This window comes from Antrostomus carolinensis, unplaced genomic scaffold (assembly GCF_000700745.2).
Source record: "Antrostomus carolinensis isolate BGI_N321 unplaced genomic scaffold, ASM70074v2 scaffold41166, whole genome shotgun sequence".
NCBI classification, from domain to species: Eukaryota; Metazoa; Chordata; class Aves; order Caprimulgiformes; family Caprimulgidae; genus Antrostomus; species Antrostomus carolinensis.
Genome location: NW_010324708.1, coordinates 219 through 27,348, shown reverse-complemented (window position 1 = coordinate 27,348; position 27,130 = coordinate 219). Strand labels below are relative to the sequence as shown.

General features: G+C 41.1%; 1 protein-coding gene across 1 annotated transcript in view; it reads left to right on the top strand.

Annotated features, from left to right (window-relative positions):
- Positions 1 to 26,676, top strand: part of WWC1 (WW and C2 domain containing 1) — a gene marked incomplete at its 5' end in the record, with an annotated part of 37,732 nt that extends 11,056 nt beyond the window's left edge. The window contains 16 exons of the mRNA XM_010171012.2: positions 177 to 250; positions 5,476 to 5,718; positions 6,568 to 6,657; positions 9,071 to 9,609; positions 13,839 to 13,947; positions 15,377 to 15,457; positions 16,585 to 16,671; positions 17,433 to 17,625; positions 18,990 to 19,142; positions 19,754 to 19,854; positions 20,716 to 20,863; positions 21,560 to 21,735; positions 22,788 to 22,869; positions 23,693 to 23,923; positions 25,343 to 25,464; positions 26,002 to 26,676. Of these exons, the coding sequence (XP_010169314.2) occupies positions 177 to 250; positions 5,476 to 5,718; positions 6,568 to 6,657; positions 9,071 to 9,609; positions 13,839 to 13,947; positions 15,377 to 15,457; positions 16,585 to 16,671; positions 17,433 to 17,625; positions 18,990 to 19,142; positions 19,754 to 19,854; positions 20,716 to 20,863; positions 21,560 to 21,735; positions 22,788 to 22,869; positions 23,693 to 23,923; positions 25,343 to 25,464; positions 26,002 to 26,068 (2,496 nt within the window). The remainder of the gene's footprint in view (positions 1 to 176; positions 251 to 5,475; positions 5,719 to 6,567; positions 6,658 to 9,070; positions 9,610 to 13,838; positions 13,948 to 15,376; positions 15,458 to 16,584; positions 16,672 to 17,432; positions 17,626 to 18,989; positions 19,143 to 19,753; positions 19,855 to 20,715; positions 20,864 to 21,559; positions 21,736 to 22,787; positions 22,870 to 23,692; positions 23,924 to 25,342; positions 25,465 to 26,001) is intronic.
- Positions 26,677 to 27,130: the final 454 nt, after the last annotated feature.

Genomic DNA, 27,130 nt, shown 5'->3' with positions numbered 1-27,130 from the left:
GGGGGGGTGTGGGGGGGAAGCTGCAAGTGGCTGTGTCTTGTCTGGCTGCCAACTAAGTTAAACTATCACAATGAGTTTGACAAGAGCAAGTGTAACTTGTAACATCATCAGTTTCAGTAGGGAATATCAAAAGAGGCGTGGTTACCAAGTTGCTGATTTTGTATTTTGTGTCTCAGTTTATTACCAGCAGCAATAACCAGTTGGCTGAGAAAGTGAGATTACGCCTTCAATATGAAGAAGCAAAGAGAAGGTAATTCTTTGGACTGTTGTACTGTTTGGCTGTCACACAGTTTATTCTGAAGATATGCTTCAATAGAAAAGGTGCCACTCCGATTGAAACCCAGCATTACTGCTAAATAAACATGGTAATTTTTGAGACAGTGAGGCAATAGGCTTTCTGGGCCAATGTTATCGTTCAAGGAATAAATAACCATCCTAGAAATTACTAAGGAGTGACTAATACATGAAGAATTCAGTCTGGCCACACCTGTAGGAACGTAAGTGGTTTTGCTACCTGTTACCAATGCTTCCCCATTCCTAATAAGGAGACTGCACTGCAAGGCATCTCCTTACCTTATTCAAAATGAAATGAATGTTTGCATGGCTTTAAGTCTGATAAGGATAAATGTATGTTTTGTTAACACCTAACATATCAAAATATGGTCAGTGGCTACAATTCCAGAGCTTATCTGTAAGAACATAAGTTTTCACCCTTGCCCTCTGATCTGAGATGAATGAAGACTAGATTTTAAAAATTCCTATCTCCGTAACAGGCCAATTTAAGCAAAAGTTTTCTACTATTTTCTTTTTTTGATAGATAACAGCTAACTTGACTGTTTAGTTAAACAATAAACCACCAAGCGTTATTATTTAGACTTTGGCTGGCCTAGTCCTTGTTCAGCGATGTAATCATCGATGGTGGTGATTTCAATCGTAACTGCTCTAAAGGGACTTTACAATTCCAGAATAACAAACTTCAGATGCGTAGTAAAATCTGTACTTGGATATATGCAGAGACAAGGATTTTTCTCTAGTCTCTGGTTAGAGATAAGAGCTTTAAGGCTGAGGTTACTCATAATATTCTCTTTTTAGTATATTGGCGTGGTCAGTAGGCCACATTTCTCAGTGGCATAAGATTTGATCTGTATCTATGGTAGTTGTCAAAGACTGTGTGTGCCTAGCTGCTTTTGACATGAACTTACACTTTTCTTCCTAGGTAGAGCAATTTTATCAAACTGTGTATTTTGCCAATCCAAGATTTGCCAAACTACCTCGATGTTCAAATAACCCTGTGACTTTAAAAAACAACATTAAAATTATTAATCCTCCAGATGCAGTGGTTCATTTTCCAGTGTTAAAATTGCTTTTTACTTTTAAGCTTTGCTGGAGACTGCAATTTAATTCACACTGACTTTACATCTGCAGATTGAAGTGGAGCATAGCCTGTATCTTTTCCAAGGAGGGGCGAATGAATAATGACAAACCTGAGAAGATAATTAATATGCTCTTTAAAAAGAGATAGAGCTTTATAAAGGCAGCACAATAGTTCATTTGAAGTTATGATGAAGGGCATACAACACAATCTAGTGGTTAAAGAAGGTTTGATACCTCCTGTCTATCTTAGATTATCTGTAGATTTTCTCAGAGTTTAAAAAACATCGTGAGGAAAGATGGGTCTGAATGGGCATGAATAATTGATGCTAAAATGAAAAGATTTCCAGCTATCAAAGCATTCTGGTTTTGGCATGGTCTTTAGTAGGAGCTGCAGAAACAAATACCTTAACTGGTTTTAAGCTGGAACAATACTATGAATTTAGTGACTCACAAGGAACCTTCTGCTCCTGTGAAAATTCCTCTTTGCGATGTTAGAAGTGTTTCCTCTCCCCACAGCAGCATACCATAATGTTCCAAAAGCAAAGAGCAAGTACTTTGCCCATGCATGTATTATGAAGGGAGCCAAGTGGTTGACATACGTCTGTCTTATTAACTCTGCATTATCTGGAAAGGTAAAACTTCAGGCCTGAAATCAAGATGATCCCATATTAATTAGGTTAGAACTACTAGATTTTTAAGAGGCTGATGATTTTGAAAGTGGACTGTAGCAGACACTGTTTACACCATCGTTGTGGACCAGCCTAAAGACATAGATGTAGGTGAATATCTCGCTGAACTTCACCACACCAGAACCGTCAGGCTATAGTTCTGCGTGTTTCCTTGCCCACCACGAAGTCCTTTCTTTTCACGGCTCAGTGAGGCAATGAGAGCCCTAGAGCAGATAATGTTAAACCTGCAAAAAAGAACACAGGGCAACCACAGTGACAAACCTGTAGCTTAACTGGATTGGAAACTGGTAATGGGTATCATGTCAAAAGAGATGTCAGTGCTGCATCTCAACAAGGAGATAGCTACTGCAGCATAAATGTAATCAGAGATGCAACTAAATTATGTTGTACAATTTCAGACATACAGGGGTAGCTCAGTTGTGCAGCAGTTGCACTCTGTACACTGTTTTAGTTCCTTCAACAATTAAACTTTCAGCTTGGGTTTTGTGTGACTGGTGGTAACTGGGATTTTAAAAGCATGTTTTATAATCTCCTAAAATGGAACATTTTAATGTCACATTTAGCAGCATTGCAACAATGGTGGGTATTTGACTGGTCAGTTTTTAGGTCACACCTCTTGCTTTGATTTTTTTTTTTTTCTGAAGGGCAGAGGCTGATCTGATACAGGATTTCTAATTACTGGTTGTGGATATACATCTTAATGTATGCTTCTGTGGAGATGCATGTGCTCTGAAAGATCTCCAAAGAGACTAAAAATTGTATGTGTTATGCCTATGTCACAGATAAGTACCAGCTGTCCCCAGTAAAAAAAAAATAAAATATACTTGATATTACAATGGATAAATCATCTAACTACCTTTTCTAAGTGAAAAGAAAACAGTTAAATAAAACTTGAGCTTCCTGTTCTGTATTTTGTTCAGTCTTGCAAGCGAGTGACCATTCAGAAAGATGATATGACCTGAACTCAGTATTGCTGGTTTCTTTGCAATGCAAAACTGGCATGGCTTGGCAATGATGTAGTTCAGACTTGGTCAGTGAATGCTGAAGGGCTGGAGTTTTCAGTCAAATGCCAGACAGTCTCCAAAGCATTTATTTTGTAACAATGCTGTTTTATTGGAAAAAGAGAATATGTACACATCCTTTTAACTGAGAAAGGGAAAAAGAATTATCATTTACAAAGGGTAAAGCTTGAGGTTAGTTTAACAAAGCTGTTAGACTCGGAAATGCATAGAGAACAAATTCCAGTGGAAAAGCCATATCCATCCGAATGTATGCCAAAAGCGATCAGATTAATGCCAACCAATCCTCTTAAACTCGTATCCCTTCAAAATGCACAGAGGAATTCTTGGATTATGAATTAATACCACTGTTAATTCTTCACTGGAGCCCAGTATTGCACTTAATCAGGCACTTAAAAACAAAACAGCTCCTAAGAAAGCCTAAAAATAGTTGAGCTGAATATCTATCAATTATGGAACTTTAATTAGAGTAAGCAACCTGCTGTGGGAAATGTGTTTACAGAAAGTGAGGCTTCTCTTCAGAAAGATGATCTCTAGTCTATCTGCTGTGATGGAGGAGGCAGGTCAGTCTGTGTGAGCCTAATCCTTCACAGGCTCTCTTGGGGCTCAAGTTCCTCTTGGCCCCTGGAGCTTGGAAGACAAAGCTTTATTCTTCAAGGCCATTCAGCAGTTGTGTAGCTGCTGCTGCCCAGATCTGCATCTTAATACTTACTCCACACACTTTGGTTTTGCTAGTTGGTGTTGAATTTGCTCTGTGCCTGCATGTGTCATGGTTTGCTAGAGGAAGCGTGCACCATCCTGTGCGCTTCTGTAGCATAAACCAAATTCTAAAAAGTGGTTAATCTACATTAGTAGCCGCAGTTTGTGCCCAATTTAAGTCCAGTAATTCTGTCACCAGATCACAAAGCCCTTTTCAAAGGGAGATGAATATTGGGCTTTCATTTTGCACGTACAGCATTTCACTTCCATTTCTTATGTATTTACTATACCTCAGTGAGACATTAATCTGAGTTAATCATGTGAAGGGACATGTATGCCTTGACTCTCTGGTCTTCAGTAAGGTGAATTATTTTTGCAAATATCTTGCTTTATATTGCAAGATACTTTTCCTCTTTGTTTACCTTCTAAGCTTCTGTAATTTCTCCACCTCAGTCCATTGTGCCCTTCCCATTCCCTGCTCCCCACTTGATCATTTTTGATCATGTGAGTTCCAGAAATGCAAGTCCTTGGTAATTTGTATTCAACTTTATCTGTGCTATTGTTTCTCACCAAACTGCCGTGATCACCCTGTCACATTATTAAGAGTTTGTAGGTCAATAAGCCCCAAGGAGACAGCTTCCTTTGGGAAGATTGACATTACTGCTCTGGGTTCTGTATCCTGACCTGCTCCTGGGTTTTTTGCTTCCCTCTGTATGTTGCATTGCAAAGCTGACCATTTGTGAAGCTAACTGAGCAGTTCAGATACTTAGGAAACTGGGAATAGGCAGATAGTTGGAGTGATCAGCCACCTTACCTGCCATGGGATGTGCTGTCCTCTGCTGTCAATCAAAGCTTTTGCTAAATTCTAGATCTGTATTGCTGTTGCTTTTAGTAATCACCTTCCTGCCTGAGATAATATGGAATGGTGCTGAAGGATTACAAGTGCTACAGACTTTAAACTGAAATCTAGAACGATACCTCTAATGGAAATAGATTTTAAATTTCATGCAAATGAGTGGTTCTGGCTTTAGGTAGGATCGAATTGCCTTTTTGACTCTTCAAGTCCTCAGGTGCACATTACACCAGAAGCAGCATAGCCCTTTCATGTGTCCAGAATGCCTAGTGTTGAGTCAGTAGTTGGATTCTTCCAGTAGCAGCATGCATATGATTAACTTCCTCATTGTAAATACAAAAATAGTTTCTAAACTTTTGAGTAACCACTGATCTTTATCAGCCTGAATCGTATACAGAGAGTACACAGCTCTTTTCCATAAAACTGATTGAAGATATTTATCACATGATACTCTCCACAGCAAGTCCTGTGAGCTTATTAGCTCTAGGGCATATGAAACACCCTATAGTATATCTGACAGCTTTTTCTGAGATCCATAATTTCTCATATACTATTCGCTGACTGGTGGACTCTGCAGGTTAGCTAGAGACTTAGCTTACCATGGGAAGCAAACCTGAGTTAAAAATCCCATTCTGCATGTCAGCCTCCTGGCAGTGCCATCACTTGACAGCACCCTGGTAAGGAAGGCACCAGGGTGAGGGTTGTTATCCCTGAGCTGAGAGCTTTCTTCAAGGCAATGCAAGATGTGGGTGGTTGTGGTGTACCTTTGTGTATCTGGAGCAGTGGCTCAGACACTCCTCATGGGATAACTGCTGTTATCTGCTTTTTTTTTGTGCTGCAGAATAGCAAACCTGAAAATACAACTGGCTAAGCTTGACAGCGAGGCCTGGCCTGGCTTGCTGGACTCTGAGCGGGATCGTCTAATATTAATTAATGAGAAGGAGGAGCTCTTAAAAGAAATGCGATTTATTAGCCCCAGAAAATGGACTCGAGGAGAGGTGGAGAGACTGGAGACAGAGAGAAGGCGCCTGGAAGAAGACCTTCAGGCTGCTAGAGACACTCAGAGCAAAGCTCTAACTGAGAGGTAGGTTACTGGGCATAGGACAGAGCTTGCCTTCTTAGACAAGAGTTAACCAGGACCAAACAGCAACATCCCCTGGCTGAATGCTGATAGCAGTGGGCCCTCAGATTTCCGGGAGACTAGTTCTACTTATAAGGTTTCTGAAATCATCTCCCAAAAGAAACCCTGTGAAAATCTCACTCCCCAAGGGGAAAAAGGTTGTTGTTCCTACAAATGGATCCTCAATAGGAATGTAAGAAATGCTCAAAATAGCCCATAATGTTTCTATATGCAGCCAGCACCTCACAGCAGCTTCTACAGTTGCTGTACAGTCTGGAGCTGGGTAAATGTCAATAGATGGAATTTTAAATTTTTTAAATTTGTTGTTTGTTCTGAGCATCCTTGTATGTGATTCCTGTAGGAACTGGTATTTGACAGGACTGTGGGAGTTGCATGGAATATCCCGTGAATCTAAACTAGCTGAAAAAAAATGCCAACTATCCTCCCCAATTTTACTTGTGTTGCAGAGGGAGATCTCATGGGAGGGTAGAGTGAGGATGAATACTGCATTAGGCATTGCCTACAAGCGCTTTGCCATCTGGATGTATTAATATGGGTGGCTATGGCAATGTTACTTTTAACTGTAGTCTCTTGAATATATATGGAATAGGTGTGTTGCATTCACTCTCTCTGTGGCTCTATATTTTAATTTCTTCTACATGCTCAGTGTCCAGACTACACCAGTTTTCTACATAGTATTTTCATGGTTTTATCATGCTGGAAGGCGTCTCAGATGAGAAGAATTTGCCTTTACTCCTCATTTTAAATAGTAAATGCTGTTTTAGCTTATCTTTTTCTTCTGTCTTCTCTTAGATTGAAGTTGAATAGCAAAAGAAATCAGCTAGTCCGAGAACTGGAAGAAACAACACGATTAGTTGCAATGTTGCACACACAGCTGAAAAGGTAACCTTTTCTGTAACCTTTTGCAGAAACTGTAGGTGCTTTAACTGTGCATGGTCTAACTGCCTTTCTCTGCTAATAATTTCGTCTCCCATTTGAGAGGTCTAAGAGACCTTTCAGTTATGGTAGTGACCTAAGAACCCTGTATAGTCAATGGAAAGAGAAGCCTCGAGGATTATACATCCTGCTCAGTTTAGATGGGTGCTTTAGAATGGGATAAATAAGCTTGTGGTGGTGCCTGTCTGACAACAGAAGGACTTTGCGTAATCCCTTCTTTTTTGCACATGTAACATTTAGGTGCCTAAGGATAACAGATTTTTTTTTACTAATGTTTGAATTACTGAACCATTATATTAATAAATTACATTAAAGACAGCTTAACATTTACACAGCAAGAGAAGTGAATCTTAGTAATGCAACTACATGTTAAGATATGAATGTCATGATACTGTTTCTCTAAATTAATTCCAAGTGTGCTGTTGCCTGCAATGTAGACAGTGTGTTGAGATATCCTTGAATCTGGTTCATATGATATATAGAAATGTTTCTGCAGTTGTAATGGGGTCTGGTTGTTCAGGCTGTAGTTTTGGAAGACCATAGGATTACTGTTTCCAGACAAATGCATGATGGCAGGCAGTAAGGCTAAATCATCATCAGCTAAAACTATGTTTTTATCCTTTTTGATTAGGAAGAGAGTTTGGTGGGGGTTTTGTTTGGTTGAGGTTTTTCCTATCAGTGTGTACTGAATTTACTCTGTTTATAGCTTCTGCTCCACTTGGATTCTGTTTCATTTTGTGAAGATGACACCGAAAAGACTGGAAAGAAATCATAGTGCAAGACTGACATGTAAATAAGCCACCATGGAGAATAGCTCTCTGTGATGCTGTTATGCAGTGGAAATGCATCATATTTTCATTTCATCTAGCTGATTAGGGATCTTCTGAGGTGACCAAGAAGCATGTGAAACTAATTTCTTCCTAACTATGTGCCCAGTGTTCTTGGCATGCTCCTTCATAAGAATAAGCATTTGTTATTAACCCCGTAATGCAAAATGTCTGGCATTCAAAGGTATGCACAAAATGAAGTTGAGCTCAGTTTGTTGATGGGGAAAAGATTAATGAAAAAATCCTCCTTTTTCATAGAGAAATACCCTAAAAAGCTGTAAATTTATTAGTCTTCACCAGATCTATATGTACTGCCAAAATGCAAAAACATCTATCATGTTTCAGTTGTTTCACCCAAAAGCTTTTTTGAACTAACGTGATGCAGTACACATCTGTCATACAAATGCAGAAGACATTTTGTGCCAAAATTATAATAAATTCTGCATACTTGCCTTTTTCTTGTAAGATCGTGGGCATAATTATAAAAAAGCAGCTTCTAGCTTTTATTCCATATATAATAAATCAGGGATTATTAGGCTTATTAACATCCTCACTGGTTTTTAGTGGGGTACCTTAAGCCACCTTTATATATATATATATATATATACACACACACACACAGAAATTTTTCAATAGCTAATCTGTATCTGAAGTGAGGGTTAAGGGTCTTAAACAGTAACGAGCGAGGTATTTAATATCTGGAGCAGGAGCATTGGTTTAAACGGAATTTCTAGGGATTTTATATGTTGTAGTCAGTACTGGAGGATTTGTTGGTTTTTCTGAGTAGAAAAAAGTGTGCTGTGGTGTCTGGGCTTTCTCATCTGAACAGACTTCTATTTAGCACCTGCTTAAAATTAATTTTGCTGTCAGTTATGTTCTGAACCCAGAACTCTAGGGATAAATAATTTGTGTGAACTGATTTCACAGCCCAGCCCCACATCTTTCCCTTGCTCTCCTGGCCCTGGATTCCATGTAGCAGTCTTTCATGTAGGTAAATCCTGCCAGTTTTCTGGTAACTGCTGGCTGCTGTGATCTCTGAGGGCCAGTTCCAGGCAGCTGTGTTACTGCCTTTTGGCTGTGGGTCCAAGATTGAGGAAGAAAATTTCCATATGGTCAGACAGTTTGTTCCAATAACTTCATCTTCTTGCATGGGCCTTGCTGGTTTTTGTGGTCTGCTTTGGAGATTAACAGGAACCATAGATCTTTTTCCAGACAAATGTGGGAGGAGAATGTTGTCACTAATTTTGATTGATTTGAAACTATTCATTAACAGTTGTTTTGGCTAAACAGGGGTGCTTATGAGGTTGATATGGTGAGTAGAAAAATGTGTATGAACTATAGTATTTTTACTGAAAAGTGATACAACTTTTCCTCTGTGTAGACAGTGGTTCTGAATTGTGGGGACTAATGCACATGGCCTGAGCTAACAAAGCAAAATGTACCACGTGGGCTTAGAGATTTGGTGACACTGCAGTGTTTTCCTGAGAAATCAGGAGATACAGTGTAATGGTTTTCTGACTCGTTTCCTTCAGTCTCTCCACCAGCATGCTTTCCCTCTCCTCGAGCAGCAGCCCTGGTTCTCTCGCATCTAGCAGAGGATCTCTTGCCACCTCCAGCCAAGATTCATCCACCTCAGCCAGTTTCACTGATCTCTACTATGAGCACCTGGAGCAGTTGGAGCAGCTGGACTTGGACTATCAAAACAAGCTTGACTTGCTCTTAGAAGGAGCCACTGGATTCAGACCGTCAGGCTGTATCACCACTATTCACGAAAACGAAGTAGCAAAAACTCACAAAACAGATACTACCAGTCGCATACAGGCTCTGAGATCCTTGTCTGGTACTCCAAAATCCATGACATCACTATCTCCAAGGTCATCTCTCTCTTCTCCATCTCCACCTTGCTCTCCACTGGTGATAGATCCACTTCTAACTGGTGATGCCTTTTCAAGCCATATGGATTTTGATGATGCAGAGATAAGTACAAATCTCTCAGAACTCACCCTAAACACTGGGAGTGGCAACTGTAGACTGGAAGAGCCTAGAACAGGAGATAAACATCTAGGTCAAGGTATAGTAACAAACTATTTGCATGCACATGCATGCATTTATTTTTAATGTAGTGTATAATGCAATGAGAAGCAAGTATTTCAAAAGCTAGCTGTCATCTTGATATCTTTGTGTTGAAAAGTGTACTGTGTTTTCTGTGTTGCTTGGGAGAAGGGGTTGGTATTTTAATTTGTACACAAAAAATACTGCTGATCTGTTGAGTCTTGCAGAAGACTATCTAGGTGTGTTTTTAGTGTATTTATATGCCTATGTACACAGATTACAGGGATTTTGTGCAAATATAAATGGTTGTGGTGGGATTCTCAGTTTGGCGCTAACCTATTCAGAATGTCATCTAGTGTTTTGGGTCTGGGAGGAACATAATGCCATATTAACACAAGTGTTTTGGCCAAGTTTTTGAGGAAGGCTGGGAAAGCCATTTAGCTTAATAGTTAACAAATTACAATAATAATCCTTCCCTGCCACCTCAGTGTGCACAACTTCTTGCTCTGGTTCCCAGTGAATCAGTGGCAATGAATTTATTGACTTCAGTTGAGCAGACATGCCAAGGCTGTGCTTGAATTTCTGATGTTTTGAGGGGGATGGTCTCTTAGCAACAAAAACGTGTTTAGGTTGTGAGCATGATAAAATAAAACATTTAGAGATAGAGGATGTCCTCATACATGCATATGGCTTATTGGTGGGTGGGAAGGGTTCATCTTTTTTTAGAATGATGGCTGGGCTGAAGTGGATGGAAAGCAGTAGGCAGCAGTAGGGTGCTTGTGCTAAGGACTCTCTGAAGCCCTTATGACTGTAGCTGGGTTAATTCTGGTGGACATGAGTGAAATGACTGGATTTGTAACCGCAGTGAAGAGCTTTAAAGGCAATATAAACTTGCAAGCTGTAGTTGTATGAACCAGCAGTGCAGTTTGTTTCTGTTTTTCTTAAGATTATAAAACAGCCTGTGTGAATAAAGGGAACTAGCACCACGTTATCACTGCCTTCTGCATTAAGAAGACTGACACTATTTAAAATACAATAAAAAACACAAGTGCAGATCTTCCCCTTTGAGCTACCATTTTCCTACAAGCAAGAGGTATTATTCATTTGAGTAGGAAACACTAATTATTCTTATTAAAACTGGGCACTGATTAGTTTTAACCTTTTTAGCTCTTCAAGATTTGTCAAGGCTGTTAAAGTGAAAGCTCAGGTGTTAAGCAGATTAAGTGATTATTGCTGTTAGCCAGTCAGCAGACAAAATAATCACTGTAAGTAGTTTATTTCAGGGCAATAACGAGATGAGATTTTACTCCTCAGGCATTTTGATTTTGAAGGGCGTAGGGGGGAAGGCAGGTCAGTGTAACACCCGAAACGTGGTGGTTGGATCTGGGGTGGCCTTAAGGGCAAAGCACGCTCATGTGTTCTTGTAAGTAGAGCTGAATAGTGTATATCTGAGGGATTTGCTTTTTGTTCCTGTTAGAACAGAACCTCTGCTACCTTTGAGGTTGAAATAAGGTTTCCTCTCTCACCTAAGTGATAGCTGAGTGGTTTAGATGAAATTAGTAGCAAAACTTAGAATCTGGCAGAGTCTGGCATTCTCAGAAGAAATGTCATGGATGTGAGGGCAGTGTATGACATGGTTCTTCAAGGCTTTGTCATGGTGTGTCTAGGAGAGCCCATGGAAGGGAAAATGGCAGGAAGTGAAGAGCAAACTTTAAATTCTTGATATGAGTGAAAAAAAAATACACTGAAAGAACATAGGAAATGTTATCTGCCTGCTTAAAATATAGAAGAGAGCAGAATCAGTTCTGAACACTTCCATAAACTTTCTTTTTAGTGTGATACCTCTTTAGAGACTTGAGGCTTAAAACAGAAAATCCAAATTTTGTGTTAGTTAGCCACATGAAAAAGCTACAGGTTCAATGTGTGTGTGTAAGACTTGCAGGGGTGACCTTCCAAGTGCCAAGAAAGTAAGGAAAAGGATGGCAGCATGATGAATCCTTTTCAGGGAACCACTCATCTTTAGGTTTACACTTTAGCAGTTTGCTGTACAGATACCCACTTCATGCTGGGTTTCGTGCACCTTCTGTATTTACCCCCCTTGGCCGCAAGGTGCTTGGGTGAAGTGGTCAAAAATGAAGGCTTTCCAGGTTGAAATGACTAAATGGCATTGGTAACTGAAGGAAAAAAAGAGGTTAAGCGTGTGGAGACCAACCTGTGGTGTCCTTCCTGGTAAGCAAGCCTCATGCAAAGGGATTCCCAGGGCAGCATTTCTGGGAGTGGTGTGTAAAACTCAAACAACTTGATCTAGAAAGCCAGCCAGCAGGGGAGAAATTATTTTCATATTAAAACTGTGGAACAGGAGGTACAAAGCAGCATTGAGGAAAGAAGAAACATATCTTTGACCCTGCTCACATACCTCCAGTATAGCCTATGATCAAGAGTGCAGCAGGGGCCAGGCCCTGGCACGCGGCAGGAGAGGGGATGGATTACACTGTGAATGCCAGTATTAAATGGATCCATTTGTTTCAGTTAATGACTGATATATTGTGTTACAAATGCTAACTTTTATTCATGTGGTTTGGTCTATGGGGGAAAGGTCTGGAAATTTATTTCTGTACAATGATTCCATGGGAATGTCAAGATGAAAAATACTATTCAGTGATATTGTAAAAAAATACATGGATAAATGGGCCCAGATTGCACACGTGCACTCAGTATTTCGGTGTCACCTGTAGCACCCTCTACTGTTGATTGTAGAACAAGTCCTTATAGTAGTCCATAACCTATGTTGAGCTTGCACACTTTCTGCACCAATGTTTTTTTCAAAGCTGTTTTTAATTCTTGAAGTGGCTTTGTGAGACTGTGCCAAAAAAAACCTCCCAAAAACAAAAAACCCCACCCAAAAAACTAACAAGACCAACCCCAAACTCGCTTTGTAATAAAGAAAATATGAGATGGAAACCATATATTGGTTTGGAGGCGTGTGCTTTCCTAAGGCTACAGGAAAGAGGGACCTTCTGAAAAATGAAAGCGTCTTCGAGAGGAGTGCGTTGCTGCACTTATGCTATGAGGTTACAGCCGCTCCCAGTGCGACAACATGGCACCTCCTCACTCTTGGAACAGGTTTCCCAAAGCCCTGACAGCGAGGGAGACCTAAAAGCTGGGTGCGTCCCAGTGCATGTTAGGCACCTTGGCAGACAGATTTCTCCAGACTCTCAGCTGAAGCATATCTCTGCAGAAATGTGGTGGTTCAAGTGAAAAGGTGCAGAATTTGCAGAATGTTCCACAGCACATCTTTTCCTGTTTTGTAGCACAAGAAATCTACGTGAGATAACACCTCTGCGCAAAACTCCTTGCTTCAGCTTCCTTGGTTTCTCTTCCCTGTCTCCTTTTCCCTGCATTCCTGAATGTGTCTGCTACTTTAAATGCTATAATCTCTCTTTCTCTCCATGTTTCGCTAGTTAAACTGGTCTTTCTGGGCCTATCTTCTGTCCTGTGTACACTAACCTTTTGGGTTTAGGGGTAGGTGGGTGGTGGTTTTGTACTATTTCCCCTCCTTGAAGCTAAACTTGATATAAGCTCTCCAGGCAGGGTGTACCCCTCCACACCATCCATACTTGGCCAGAGCTTGGTCAGTAGCATTTGCCCAGCCTCTGGGTAGCCAGGACCAGAAGCCCTACTACCTGCTGAAGGATGATTTGCAGTAGGAGCTGCTTTATTGGTTCATACTTATAACATCACTAGAATTTAGAAGTTCTGCTTTTTCTGCATGCTGCCCATCGTGTCATAGGTACCTCTCTGCCTCTCCAGTGCTTTGAAAGCCTCTCCTCGCTTTGCCTACAGGGACCTGCCCTCGTGGAGGTGCCAGGGGTAGCCAGCTGTCACGCAGTTGGCACAACCGGTGTGTAACCTCAGCCTGCAGGCATGCTGCTGCAGGACCCACATATTAAATGGACAGTGGCTGTGCAATGAAGCCTAGCTCTCACCACTACACAGGCTGTTTCTTTTGTTGTCCAGGGGCTTTCTGTTCTCCAGAGCAGCCAGGCATGTTCCTGAAGCTCTAACCTCTGAGCACAGCCCGCCTAGCTGTGTCCTCTCTGTCTGCAGAAACATGCTGTTGCTGAACAATATTTGGGTGGGGAAAAAATGCAATTCAAGGGGAGGATAAGGAAAAAAAGCTGCTCCTGATCAAGACAGTTTGTTTTCACTAACACCTGTTTTTTATTTTCCTCTGTGCTTTTCTGATAGGTATAAATACAACTGGAGGGAGAGCACTGAAGGCGGCGTGTGTGTCAGCTGCAGTATCTGATGAATCTGTTGCTGGAGATAGCGGGGTATATGAGGCATCTGTACAAAGGTAGACATCAGATCTCTCTAGGGAGAAGCCAGTGACTCAGCTTTACACACAGGAGTCAGCTGGAATACTTCTGGTTATGATCTTCTTTGTAACTTGGTGGCTGAAGTTCTCAATCTCAGATTTCTTAATACTTCTGAAAAAACTATGAGCAGGCTGAATTTGATTATCAAAATGACCCACACTTCCCATCATAGACGTAGCTGAAAGCAAGCTCACAGAGAGCTGTTTGAACAGCTGGTCTGTTTGTGAAGGTGCTGGTAAACTGTGACTGCTGCCGTGACGGGGATGGTGGAGCCATCTGGCAAGTGTAAAGTTCCCATCCTGTCAGTCAGCCATTCTGGTGTCAATGACAGCCCTCAGTCAGCATGAGAGGACTTTGGGATGTTTAAGGAAGATAGCAGAAGCACCTTGAACCGCTTCATGGATGTGTACGTGCTGCGATGCAGTTCCCGAGTGCTCGGATCCAGTGTGTGATTTCAGCAGGCCTGCTCCCCCTAAGTGCACAGCTCTTGGGGGAGCTCATGGGGACCTCATGGGCTCAAGTCAGGCAGACAGTTGGGTGTCTTAGGGCCCCTGTGTCCCCTCAATGGGATAGGGAGCTCTGCAGAGAGGGGAGGAGGGATGATGTGTGACAGTTACAGAAGGCATCCTATGCACACTCACATGTCTGATGTTACTTAGTGTTGGGTTGTTGGCTTACCTGCCTTTGTAATGACTACAGTACCATTTTGATGCCCATAATAAATGGTGAGGGTAGGATGAGCAATATGTTTGTCCTCTGTAGCTGAAATGTAATGAAATGCGAGAGAGTGCAAAGTAAAATACCTGGAAGAATGCTAATCCTGTTTTTGTATGCTACAGCATAGCCTCCGAGTCAGTTAAACAATGAAAGTAGTTTGGGGGACTTTCAGTGCATAAAACTTTAAAGGAAAATGATGCCGGTAGCTGTTTCAAGGCAGACTGGTCAGTATACTCTGTCACTTTTAATGTGCTTAGGGAAGTTTGATTTTTAAAGAAACAAAGGAATGACTTAAATCTATTCAAACTTGAGAATTTTTGCTGTCATGATGCTGGACAGGATTGAAGTTAAATCTTATTTCTGTTGCTGGGCAGTCAGCTGTCTGTACTAAAATTCAGTCAAAGGAATCCTTTAAAAATCCCCAACTGCCTTATTTTTGCAGTCTTTTGTGTGGCTTTTTTTGGCAGTGAAGGGGAAAGGCATATGACTTTCTGCTGATAAGCACTGTAATACATGCCTGTAAGGGTGATGATTGCACTTACTTCTTAAACGGGCTTTCTTTTAGCTGCTAATTTTACAAAATCCATGTACCCAACCCCTGAATGGAAGGGAAAAGATCTTGAATTGCCTAAATGCTAGCACTTCAATAAGAGGGAAATCAAGTCCTTAATTGTCTTTGGTTTCTTTCAGACCATGTGTGTCAGAAGTGATGGTGTTTGACAGTGATGATACAGAAGCAGCTGGGACAGCTAAAGTGCAAATTGCAATGAGGTAAGCGCTACACATTTTTATTGGATTTTCCTTCCAATTGAAAGAATGATATAGAATCACAGAATGGTTTGGGTTGGAAAGGGACCTTAAAGATCATCCAGTTCCAACCCCTCTGCCATGAGCACAGACACCCCCCACTAGATCAGGTTGCTCAAAGCCTCATCCAACCTGGCCTTGAACACTTCCAGGGAGGAGCATCCACAACTTCTCTTGGCAACCTGGGCCAGTGTCTCACCACCCTCACAGTGAAGAATTTCTTCCTAATATCGAATCTAAATATATGAGAGTTAAAAGATAGTGCCTTCTGTTCTGTTTTCTTATCCTGTTTATCCTGGCCTATTAGTATTAACTAATGCGCTCTTTGTAGTGTACTTGAGAATTACACTCGACTCAAGGAGGTCCTTGGCCCAGTTATCCTCTTTCATGTCAGTGGGAATCAACTGGTGATAGTGTGGTATGAGGGTGCAAGCCAGCAATGGGAGCACTGACAGTGCTGGGCTGGAGAAAGCCTTTTTCTGTCTTGCAGTCTCCTTTAGCATGCAGCTTCAGGGGAAAAAACTGCTGAGAGTAAATGGCAATCATAATAATTGACCAAACCTGAATCCTACAAGTAGTGGGTAAGGCATAGGAAGGCAGGCACAGAGGCACCTTCCTTAAATGACTTAGTGGAAGTTTATTTATGATTTGAGGAAAAATAAGTAGCACAAAACTCCCTTGTCATGGCCATCAACAGTAAAACAATATAACATGAAATAACATCTTCACTGTTGTACAAGTATTTCTACTTGTAACTTTTTTATATTACAGTCATTATATAAGGCCTTTAAAAAAGTTGTAGTTACAATACAGCAATTTAGCTAGGCTGAGGAAAAGCAATGTGTGTTAGATCAATTCTGTAGTCCATTGTATCTGAATTCCTAAGTTCTGGATGTTCTGGTAGCAATACTTCATGTAATATGTGGTTTTGTTTTAAAGTATAGGCAAGCCATGGTACCATTATAGTTTTGTCTTGTTTGTAAATTTTTAATGTTATTTGTTTGTCTTAATGAAACAAGTGGAATACTCCTTCATGGAGTACAAGGCAAACTTTTCTAATAATAATGCTTTTTTGTGTCTTTCCAATTCAGATACGATGACAAAAATAAACAATTTGCGATACTGGTCATCCAGCTGAGTAATGTTTCAGCACTGCTGTTAAAACAAGATCAAAAAGTGTAAGTGGGTGAAATAAACACACTTGAAGTAATTGTATTAGATTCCAGTGAGAATTAAACAGATAGGGTTTTTTTACATTCTTAAAAATTTACCCTTTCTGAAATGCTTCTACACATTGTTATGTGTAGCCACATTTCTGAACTAACAAACCTGCAAACTGAAATAAGGTGCAGTTTTTTTCTCAAAGGTCTGTATTTGCTAAGAAAAGACTTGCCTGGGATTAGCACTAACCAACGAGGTTCTTCACTGTAGCAGTGCCCAGAGCAACAGCATCGAGTGGAGAGGGGGCATTCGTTGTGCAGCAGAACTCATCCTTGGACACCGGCACAGATCCATGTGTGGGGAAATATACAGCTTCCACCAAACTCATTCTAGGCACAAGTGTTTAAACTCAGCTGTGTGCTGAATAAGCTGACAAAAATTTGCTTCATGTTTGTGTAGCTGTTTCTGCCTACAAAAGGGTACGTTAGCAGTGTGACAAGTTGCACAGATGTAAACAACCATGTAAAACGTAATCCCATGATGTTCGGTTACAAGATTCAGAAGGATGAAGTCTATGGCAGCTCATGCTACTTCATGTCTCTGATGTTGTGACGAGATGTTCCTTTTTTCTCAGTTGACTGCTATTCCAAACAATAGGATAGGACAGTAATGTCCACAGTGCTTAGGATGAATTTCACTTACATATTTGTGGAGCTGTTGTGATGGAAGGAGCTGCAAACCCGTACAGTAATAGTGATTGCAACGGTTTTTTCAATAGGAACATTCGCGTGGCTGTCCTGCCCTGTTCAGAGAGCACAAGCTGCTTGTTTCGCACAAGACCGGTGGAAGCTTCAGACAATCTTGTGTACAATGAAGTGTTTTGGGTTTCTATCTCTTACCCTGCTTTACGCCAGAAGACTTTAAGAGTCGATGTTTGCACTGTAGATAAGTCTCACCTTGAAGAATGTTTGGTTAGTATTAATGTCTATTATTATATCTTTGTGTTTGTTCCCTTTCTTGAATTAGACAAAATTTTAACTCTGGCAATTTCTGTAAAAGTTTTTTTTAATAATTCTTATCTATATGATCTCTCCTAGGTAGATTCTTTGCAATAACAATTTTGATCAGGAAAAAAAATAATTATTACATAAATGTTTTGTTACAGAACTACTGATGACTTTGTCAGACTACTAGATTTCCCTTCTCTCGTTATTTAATATGAAACACTACCTATTCTTCTTCCTTTTGGAAAGATTTGTTGTAATGTAACTGAGAATAGACTTACAGGAATGTGGAAGCCATTGTAGAATATTAAAGATCTCAAAAAGATTTTTTTAAAAACTGCTATTAATCCACACTGTTAAAATCTATATGAGTATAGTTTTTAGGTGCAAATATTGCCATAGCCAGCTGCCTCCTATTGTTAGAAGAGCTTTTTTTGTTGCTCAGTATTACCTGAGCAAGTTGATTTTAATAGAACTATTTCTGGAGTATTGTACTCCAGAACATGTGTAGGGTGTGTTGAGCTGGGATATAAGCAACCATTAAGTTACAGAAAGGTTCATGTTTTGTCCTGCATGTTTTCCATAGCATCTCCCTTGGCTGGAGAGGTGCATGTTTTACGGTGCTTCTGCATTTCTTCCTTCCCTTGCTTTGCAAAGCACACTTTGGCTCAGGAAAGCATCTATTTTCCAAATGAGTTTTTTTTCTTTTGTCAGTTTGTACAGGCCTACAGGGCCTGAGCTCCAGGTGGGAGCACGCTGACTTTCAGGAGGTGTGCTCAGCATGCAATCTGCTGGACTGGGCTAGTGCAATGGAGTCCACTCAGACATGGATTAAATTTAAAAAAAAAGTCTGTTTTACTTTGGTTTTTAATATGTCAGGATGTATACTAAATGTAACACAGTAAAAAATGACAAGGCAGATGAAGAGGAATGGAATATACAAAGCCAAAACATCTCAGTCTGAAGCAGTGATTTTTGTCAGCCTTGCAAATTTCTTGAAATTTCTTAAGTTTAATCTCCTGTTCCTTTCTCTTTTTCTTTATTATCTGTAATTTATCCTGGCTGTAGTGGCACTGTTCATACTTCTGCATTGTCATACACAGAAGCTGTAGTGACAACACTTGCTACTTGTATTGGAAGCCCTGGACAATGTTAAAAATAATTAAACAAAGCATTACTAGTGCTGTTGAAATGGGGATAAACAGGGCAATTTTTCTTTTTCTGAAGATTGCTGAAGTCAAGTAGTCCTGGATTTTCACTCATTTCATCTTACTGATGTGGTAGTTGTTAATTTTAGTATTACACTAAAACTGTGGTTTTGCTCTCAATAGGGTGGAGCACAAATTAGCCTTGCTGAAACATGTAGATCCGGAGAGAAATCAACCCGTTGGTATAACCTCCTCAGTTATAAGTATCTGCAGAAGCAAAACAGGAAAAGTAAACAAGGAAACAGTCACTCTGAAGTACCCTGCACTGAAAAAACAGTAAGAACAACTGCTTAAATCAAACAGATCTCTTCTAAACAGTACTACTGAGTGGGTTTATGAGGCTGAAGGACTGACTGTTAGAGCAGACAAGAAGTGAAGGCTGGTGTGTTTATATTTAGAACTTGAAAATGTCATTAAGCGCAGCCAAATAATTCACATGTCGATTACAGATATGCTCTTGTCCTGGGCTAAATACTTACTGAAATCTGCTCCTTACAAAGCTGAGAGATGTGGTGTGTGATCTGGTGTAAGTGAGGTGTGAGCTCTTGCCTTTCTTCCCACAAGACAGTTCAACTCACTGCACTGAACCTGCTGAACGAGTCAAGATACAGACTTACCTTTGCACATGCATGGCATGCAGTGTGCTCAGCCTATAGCTGCACGTGTGCATATGCAAGTGTAACTGGGAGAGGTGGGCCAGGTGTGCTCACACAGGCTTGCCTGAGCACTGTGTGTGCAATAGGCTGCTCAAACAACACAGGTGTGGAGAATACGACTCCCTCCTGCCACCAGAGGAAAGCTGGTTGGGGCTGTTCTGACCAGAAAGGCTGAGTGCTTTGCAGTTTGTAAGAGTCATATCTTCACAAGAAGCCTCTTGCTCTCCTCAGGACTCTGTCTCGGCACTCTTGGAGCAGACAGCTGTTGAACTGGAAGCTGTGGAGAAGAAACTGGAGGAAAGCAGAAGCACTTTAACTAGTGGAGAGAGCTGGTAGGTACATCCCACTACCAGCATTGTGGGATGATCAGGGCATTTGGGGATTCATGTGCAGAGAAAAAAGATGACAGAGAGCTATGGGAGGTTGCTTCTGTCTCTTTTTGTTTTGGTGAAAAATCCTGTTTCTTCTGTTCTGGAGGTTGTGCTTGGGAAATGAGAAGAAAGCTGATAAACATTGAAAATAAACAATAGCACTGTGCTAATTTTGTTATTTGTACAATGTTCTATGGACGTCCATGAACATGGGGTTTGGAACTAGATGATCTTTAAGGTCCCTTCCAACCCTAACCATTCTATGATTCATTATGTCAAAGTTCCACTGTATGGTGCAAGGCTTTACCTGAATATTAATTTTGTCTGTTGTTTACATGGTTCAGATTCAGATTTTATTAATGAAGCCCAACATTTGAAATAAAAAGCAGGCCTGACCCAATGGGTTTGATGGAGAAGCCAGCTGTGAGTTCAAAGGAGCTGAAAAGGGTATAAAACGATGCTTCAATTTTGTCCAGCATTGCTTTTTAAATTAAGATTAATGGCATCCTAATGCATCTCCTTAAGATGCACTCACCTTAAGCTGAGACCACATGGCTGAACCTCAGCTTGCTTCTTTTGAAGCAAGATCGGTATGGAGTTTTTGGTGGCAATGATTGCCTTCTGGTGCAGCTTCACTCCAGTTTCAATCATTTCCTTATAAGCCTGTGTTTGTGTAATCTCAGTGGCTACAGGACCTGCCAGGTACAACTGGCTGCCTTGGGGACATGTTTCTATCCAGCAGGTTATAGGAGGTAACTCCTGCTGCAGCACAAGAGTATTGTCCACAATAGACCAGTTCAATAGCAAAGCTGTTCTTAACAGGCAAGATGAAGAGGTTCCTGATCAGGAAGAACAGGATGAGATCAGTGAAAATGAGGCAGAGGAGGAAGAAGAATTCTATGCTGGAAAATCACTGTGGGAAACAGAAGAAAGTCTGAATTCCCAGCTGCACATGGAAATAGCAGTGAAGGTAAAGTCAAGGGCCTTTTGAAGAGAAAGATGAGTTATGCTTCCCATTGCTCAGCTGACTCGGTTGCTGTTGAGCTGAGCAAGGCTGGAGTAGTTATTTGAAAGTTCATGATTGATGTTGAAATATTTATCTTCCTGAGATCTTTTTAAATAACTCTACATGACCATTTTGTCCCACAGTTAATGTAGCATTGTTTTATGCCTTCTTTTTGCTGCTTGTGAAAACTGTTTTCATTAATGTGACAATAGCTTTGACCTTGTTTAATTCTGAACGTAGTTGTAGTCTAATAAATATGAGCTCTCTGTGCATGTGCATACAGGAATTTGGATCTTTGCTGCAGATGCACAACAAGTAAAGGAAGAGTCTTTAAAATCATACCTCTGTTCGGTATGAGAGTGCCAGGTCACATTGATGGACTGGATCAACAGGCAAAGGTCATTGGAATCAGTTGTGCTGTACAGTGATCGATGGATGTGGAGCCCTTGGGGAACGATACAGTTAATGTAGCAGCTACTGAGTTCGAAGAGTGAAGTGTCAGGGCACCTGCGTAAAAGGGCTAAACAATATCTGGTTTTGAATGAGATGCCTCTGGGACTGAAAATGGAGATGTATCCCAGGTGGCTGTCAGACAGTCCTGGTTGTGTGTCATTGGTAAGATGGCAAGCTGGCATTTTCACTGCTGTATCTGTCTTTCAGGTGGATAAAGAGACAAACACAGAGAGCCTTGCACAATCTTCTACTGTAGTTCGGCCAAAAGACAAAAGAGCAGCAAATCCAGCCCAAACTCAGTTTGTCAGAGGTAGCACTATCATCCGCTCAAAAACATTTTCACCAGGACCACAAAGTCAGTATGTTTGTCGGGTAAGAAAAATGCAACCCTGAGGTTATAAATGCTGTTTTTCATTATGTTCACTTAATCTGATTTTTTTCAGAGAGACCTGACACTGCTTTCTTTTCTCCGCCTTTGACCTCAGAAGTTGCTCTGTCATCACCTCCTAGATAGTATCTTTCCTTGGAACTAATAGTATTAAACACAAATTTATAAAATATATATGTGCACATATGTTTGTGGTACATGCAGTATATTGAGATGCCCAGACTAACCTGGAAGGGCTGCTTGTGCGGCAGTGATGAAGCAGCTGCATAGCAAACCCTTTCTGACTGCTATAAGACTGCTTGGTGCTAACTTGAATTGACTTAGCTGTGACCACCTGACTTTAGATGAGGTGAACATGAAAGCTTGATGGAAATGGAAAGGTAAGTAGCTGATAATGTCAGCAAAAAAACTGTGGAAGCTTGAAAGTCTCCAGTGTGCTTTGTCTGAAGGTAACTGAACAGGCCACTTACTGGGTCAGGATGTCACTTCCACTGCTTTGAAATGTTCGTTCACAATTATTTTCTAGATTGAGGGTCAGGCTAAACTATAAATAACTCGACTTTTGAATTGAATTGGCAAACAAGAAGGCACTGTGTTTTATCATGCATGACCTGTCCTAAGTGGGCATGCTCTTAATACAGTCCCATGTTTTACAGATGTTAGAAAAGAGTTTGTTTTTTTAATTACTTAGTGGGTTTTTTCAAGGCTGTTTTGCCCAGCCTCTTTACTTGCATGAGAGAAGGGCAGTGGGGTAGGGTCCCTTATAGCCTAATTTAGAGCCTCTCTTTCCATGCAGTCTGTTCCCAAAAAAGGGGCAGAGTTCAAGGCTTGTGGCAGAATCTGGCCATGCCAAACGATTGCATGTTGTGCACTCAGATTGAGATGGCAGCTGTCCACTGTAGCCTTTCACAGAACTTCATAGTGCTGCTTACATCACTGCTTATAATCACTTACAGAACCCTCTGATCTTGCTAATGTGTGTATGCACTGCTTGTATTCTTTCATGAAAAATATGTGGTTTTCACTTCAATTTTCAGCTGAACTTAGCGACAGTGACAGTTCAACACTCTCCAAAAAGCCCCCCTTCATTCGAAACGCAATGGAGAGACGAAGTGTCAGAGTGAAGCGGGTAAAAACATCACCACTTTTTTTTTTTTCTCTCTCTAACATAGACACTTGCAATAACCGGAGAACTGTTTTAAAGGAAGAATTTGCAAACATAAATCAGTTGCCACGTGCTTTCATTCACAATCTTTTGCGTGTGAGAAGTCTCTCAAGGCTACTTTTCTTTGATATATCAGAACATCACAGGAATGTTTAACTTGGAACTCATTTAGAACAATCAATTTAGGAAGATGGTTCCTGGTATTTTCCATCTTGTCAGAGCGAGATAATCTTAAGTACTTAAAAAAATTTGAGGAGCTGGGGAAGAGGGTGAGGGGAATGATGTCTCAGATGATCAGTTGACCCCGTTGTAGTGACTCTGGGGCACACACTGAACTTCTGTGCCCGTTGTGATGTCAATCACTGAAACTCCCCTGGGACACTGACAGCTGAGATGGTTTTCTTGGGGCAGCTTTTGTTTGAAAATAGCAGAAAGCAACATAATATGTTACTGGCAAAAACAAACACAGCTTTTTTCTGCTGCATTGTGGATTCATCTGAAGAGGAGGCTTAGGGGCAAGGTGTTCAAGCAAGACTTTTTTTGATTTGGAGAAGCTGACAAGGAAGAAATTTAGTGGAAACACTGAAATCAAAAGGCTTATCTATAAGACTTGCTTAAGTTTGTGCTTTCTGTCTCAAGATGGATTGGAAAGCGGGATCAATAGAAATGCTTTGTGTGAAAAATGGGTCTCATGGAAAAATGAGTGTCATGATGTATTTGGCCCTTCACAGGGGAGTGGTCGGGACAGTTCTCATCACTGTGTGTTCACACACCCCTTCTTTTCTAGCCTTCAATCAAGTCCTTTGGTACAGAGCGTCTAATCCGCACTTCATTGGACCTGGAGCTGGATCTGCAAGCTTCGAAAACCTGGCATGATCGGCTGGTTCAGGAGATCTCGGTGCTGAGGGAACTGAAGGAACAGTTGGAACAAGCTCAAAGTCAGGGAGAGAAAGAGTTGCCGCAGTGGGTACAGGATGATGAGAGATTTCGACAGCTGCTGAGACTGGTGGAAAAACGAGTGAGTAATACCTGCCTTCGGATTTTATTCAGAGTGTTTGAGAACTGTTATTTGAGAAACAGGGGACTTGGGACAGTCAGGAAGTGAATCCTTAGCACTACAGTCACTCGTATCTTCCACTGAGGCTCCATCAAACAAGCGATTGATAATGGAACCTGCAGTCCTTGAGTGTCTGGCTAGTCTCAGGTGTGGTATGTACAAACTGCAGAGTCTGTGCCTGCCTTCCTACAGATACCAGGGTTAGGAGAGTAGCAGTTATGTCTCTTGCTTCTTCTAAGACAAATAATGGCTGCATAAAACTTGTGCACAGGTGACACTTGGCTTTAGAAAAGGATCCTTGTGCATATGAAGTGATAATGCAAGTCAGATGATAGCAGACTTTCTGGCTTTAAGAGCTTAATAGTATCTATCTTTCTGCTTATAAAGGGTGGACTGCAGGGCAGGGACGGAAAGGAGACAGAACTAATTGCCAAGAATTTCAACAAATGGTTCATTAAACAATTTTGTTTGCTTTTATGAAAGTTGTCTTTCATTGCATTATTACTTTTCTGGAGAGGATTTAAATAAAAATCATTAACTTCAAAAGGAATGTATTTACAGATAAGGTAGGTAAACCTTCAGGAATGCGTATGCCTGGGTAGGTGATGAGCAAGGTGGGCAGCCTTATGTCATGTTTGTTGGGGTTTTTTGGGGGTTTTTTTAAATAAATTATTCCATAGCTGATTATCTTCATCCCTTAGGTGTTGGACTTCTTGTTCTTTTCTGGAGTTTGTCCCCTCTTTAACTTTCTGTAGAGTTCTGCTAGTCCCAAACCCGTGCATTTACCAGCACAGAGGTTTCCTGCCTTAGCACAGGTGCAAAGAAGAGTAGTCACAAATGCCGTCTGTGTTGTCAGGTGCAGCCTCCCAGTCTGCAGTAGGTGTGGTGTGTCATGGTTAGCACTTGCCTTACTCTGTCTACATCGTACTCTCCCTCGTGTAGAGGGCTGCTTCTCAACTTCTGCGATTTATTGGGGCACCTCTGCTGATACGAGGCAGAAACTTAAGTTATGACAGCACCAGGTGTAGGAGCACGTTGGTCCAAGGTGCTCTTAGGGGCACAGCTGTAACATGGGTTGCAATGTTACATGAGCTGATCTGCTGGCTTAAAAAATATGTCAAGAAGATATGAAGAAGGTGCAGGTAGCACCATAATTCTTACCAAAGGGCTGGAAGAAAACCTTACAAAAAGCTCTCTCCACTACAATGGCTGGCTGACCAGCCTTCAGTTTAGCTTCTGCAGCTTGTGATTTCCAGAGTCAGCAGCTTCCAAACCCCTTAGACCTGCAGCTGAAATACTGCTGTATTTGGACATTAGTTGGGATAAAATTATTCCTTCTGGAAACACAAACAACTCTTTTACATTATTTTATTTGTTTAGGTGGAAAAAACAGAACACAGGTGTGAGCTCAAGGCCGATAAAATGATGAGAGCTGCTGCCAAGGATGTCCACAGGCTGCGAGGGCAGAGTCGGAAGGAGCCTCTGGAAGTACAGTCATTCAGGTAATTAATTACAAGTCACTGGTAAAGGGGAGGAAAACTTGACTGCTACCATGATTTTTCTGTGGATGACTTAAGATGTTGATGAGGAAAGCTAATCTTCGTAGAAGTAGTTAACTGTTCTGCTGAAACAAAATCTTCTGGGTTTTTTTATATTAAAGTATAAGATCTGAGAGTCAGGGAAACTAGCTGCAGTGCTGCACATGATCTCAAAGCAACCAGGAGTACTCCAAGCCATTCCCCACCTGCCAACAAATTCACAAATCCTTTGCTTAATACAGAAGCCGCCCTTTGTTCCCTAAGTAACATGCCTAGAAAGCCAAAAAACTGAGCCTTTCTGAAATGGCTTTTTGATAAGGTCAGTGCGGTGAGTTTAACTGTAAGGGTGCCCAATGTCTGAGATGTAAATAAGAGGTGTGGGTTGTAGGAGGACGTGCTGCTGCTTCTTGTGGTGACAGCTGGTGGGATAAATTTTAATGTGGGTGATGGACATTTCTGGCAAGACTTCTGTTGCATTAACAACTGATCATCTTGTTTTAGAGAGAAAATGGCATTCTTCACGCGGCCGAGGATGAACATTCCAATGCTCTCCGCGGACGATGTGTGATCACCATAAAGTATTTACTTTCCGGACAATTCTACAAATGCAGTTTGGGTTTTGAAGTTATTTATGTGTTATTATGAAGGTACCAAGGCATTTGTATATTAGAGCTTTTGTCAGTATGTGGATGTTTTGGAGATTTTTAGGTTAAAGTTATATCATCACAGAAACCAGCATTAAAGTGACAAGATTGTATAGTTTGTATATTTAGGAATGTATTTTTGGGAAATAGAATTTTAAATAAGAACAAATGCAGCATAAGGTGCTGTTATTCTTAAATAATGCTGTTTAGACTTTTTGTACAGCTCTACCTTTTAGAGGTTTTACTGCAATAAAATAAATTTGAAGGAACCTCACCCCTACCTTCTATGATGTTCTGCATCAGACTCTGAGTGATGTATTTTGTACCCTGGGGGGAATGCAGGGAACCGGTTTTGACTCCCAAGTGCTGTGAACGAATTCTCTGTGAGCTGTGAAACATTTGTGTTTCCTGACAGGTCATAAAAGTGAGGGTGAAGTTCAGGATACTTGCACTTTTAACACTTGTAACTGCAGCTCGTGTCTGTAATGGGTCTGTTAAGGTAACTTGGGGAGCCCATTGAAACCACTGCTGTGGGAGGAGGGCTGCAGATTTTAAGTCCATTTTAGGTTTTTCCAATAAAGTGACCTTTCTGGACAAACCTGCCTTCTCACTTTTTGGCTTGTGTGAATCTTTTCAACTGGCACCTAAATTGTTTGTTTTTTTCTGTCACCAGCTTCAAGTATGTAACTTTTAATATGTCTTGCTCTGTAAATCCTTCAGACCCAGTATTTTTGTGAGGTAGGTGGTGGATCATGTACTCTGGGTAACTGGCACACTCCTGGAGTTTTCCCTTTAGTTCTAAGCACAGGTTTTACTGCAGGTGCGGGAGATGTAACTCACCTGCTCCCTGGTTTCTTACAGAAAAGTGTTATTTTGCACATACTTGGGCAAGAGCCAGTTGACCCATTGCTAGTCCCACCCCCAGCATCTCTGTGCCCAGCTTCTCCTCGCTCTGCTCGCAGCTCTAAGGGACCGTTCCCCACCAC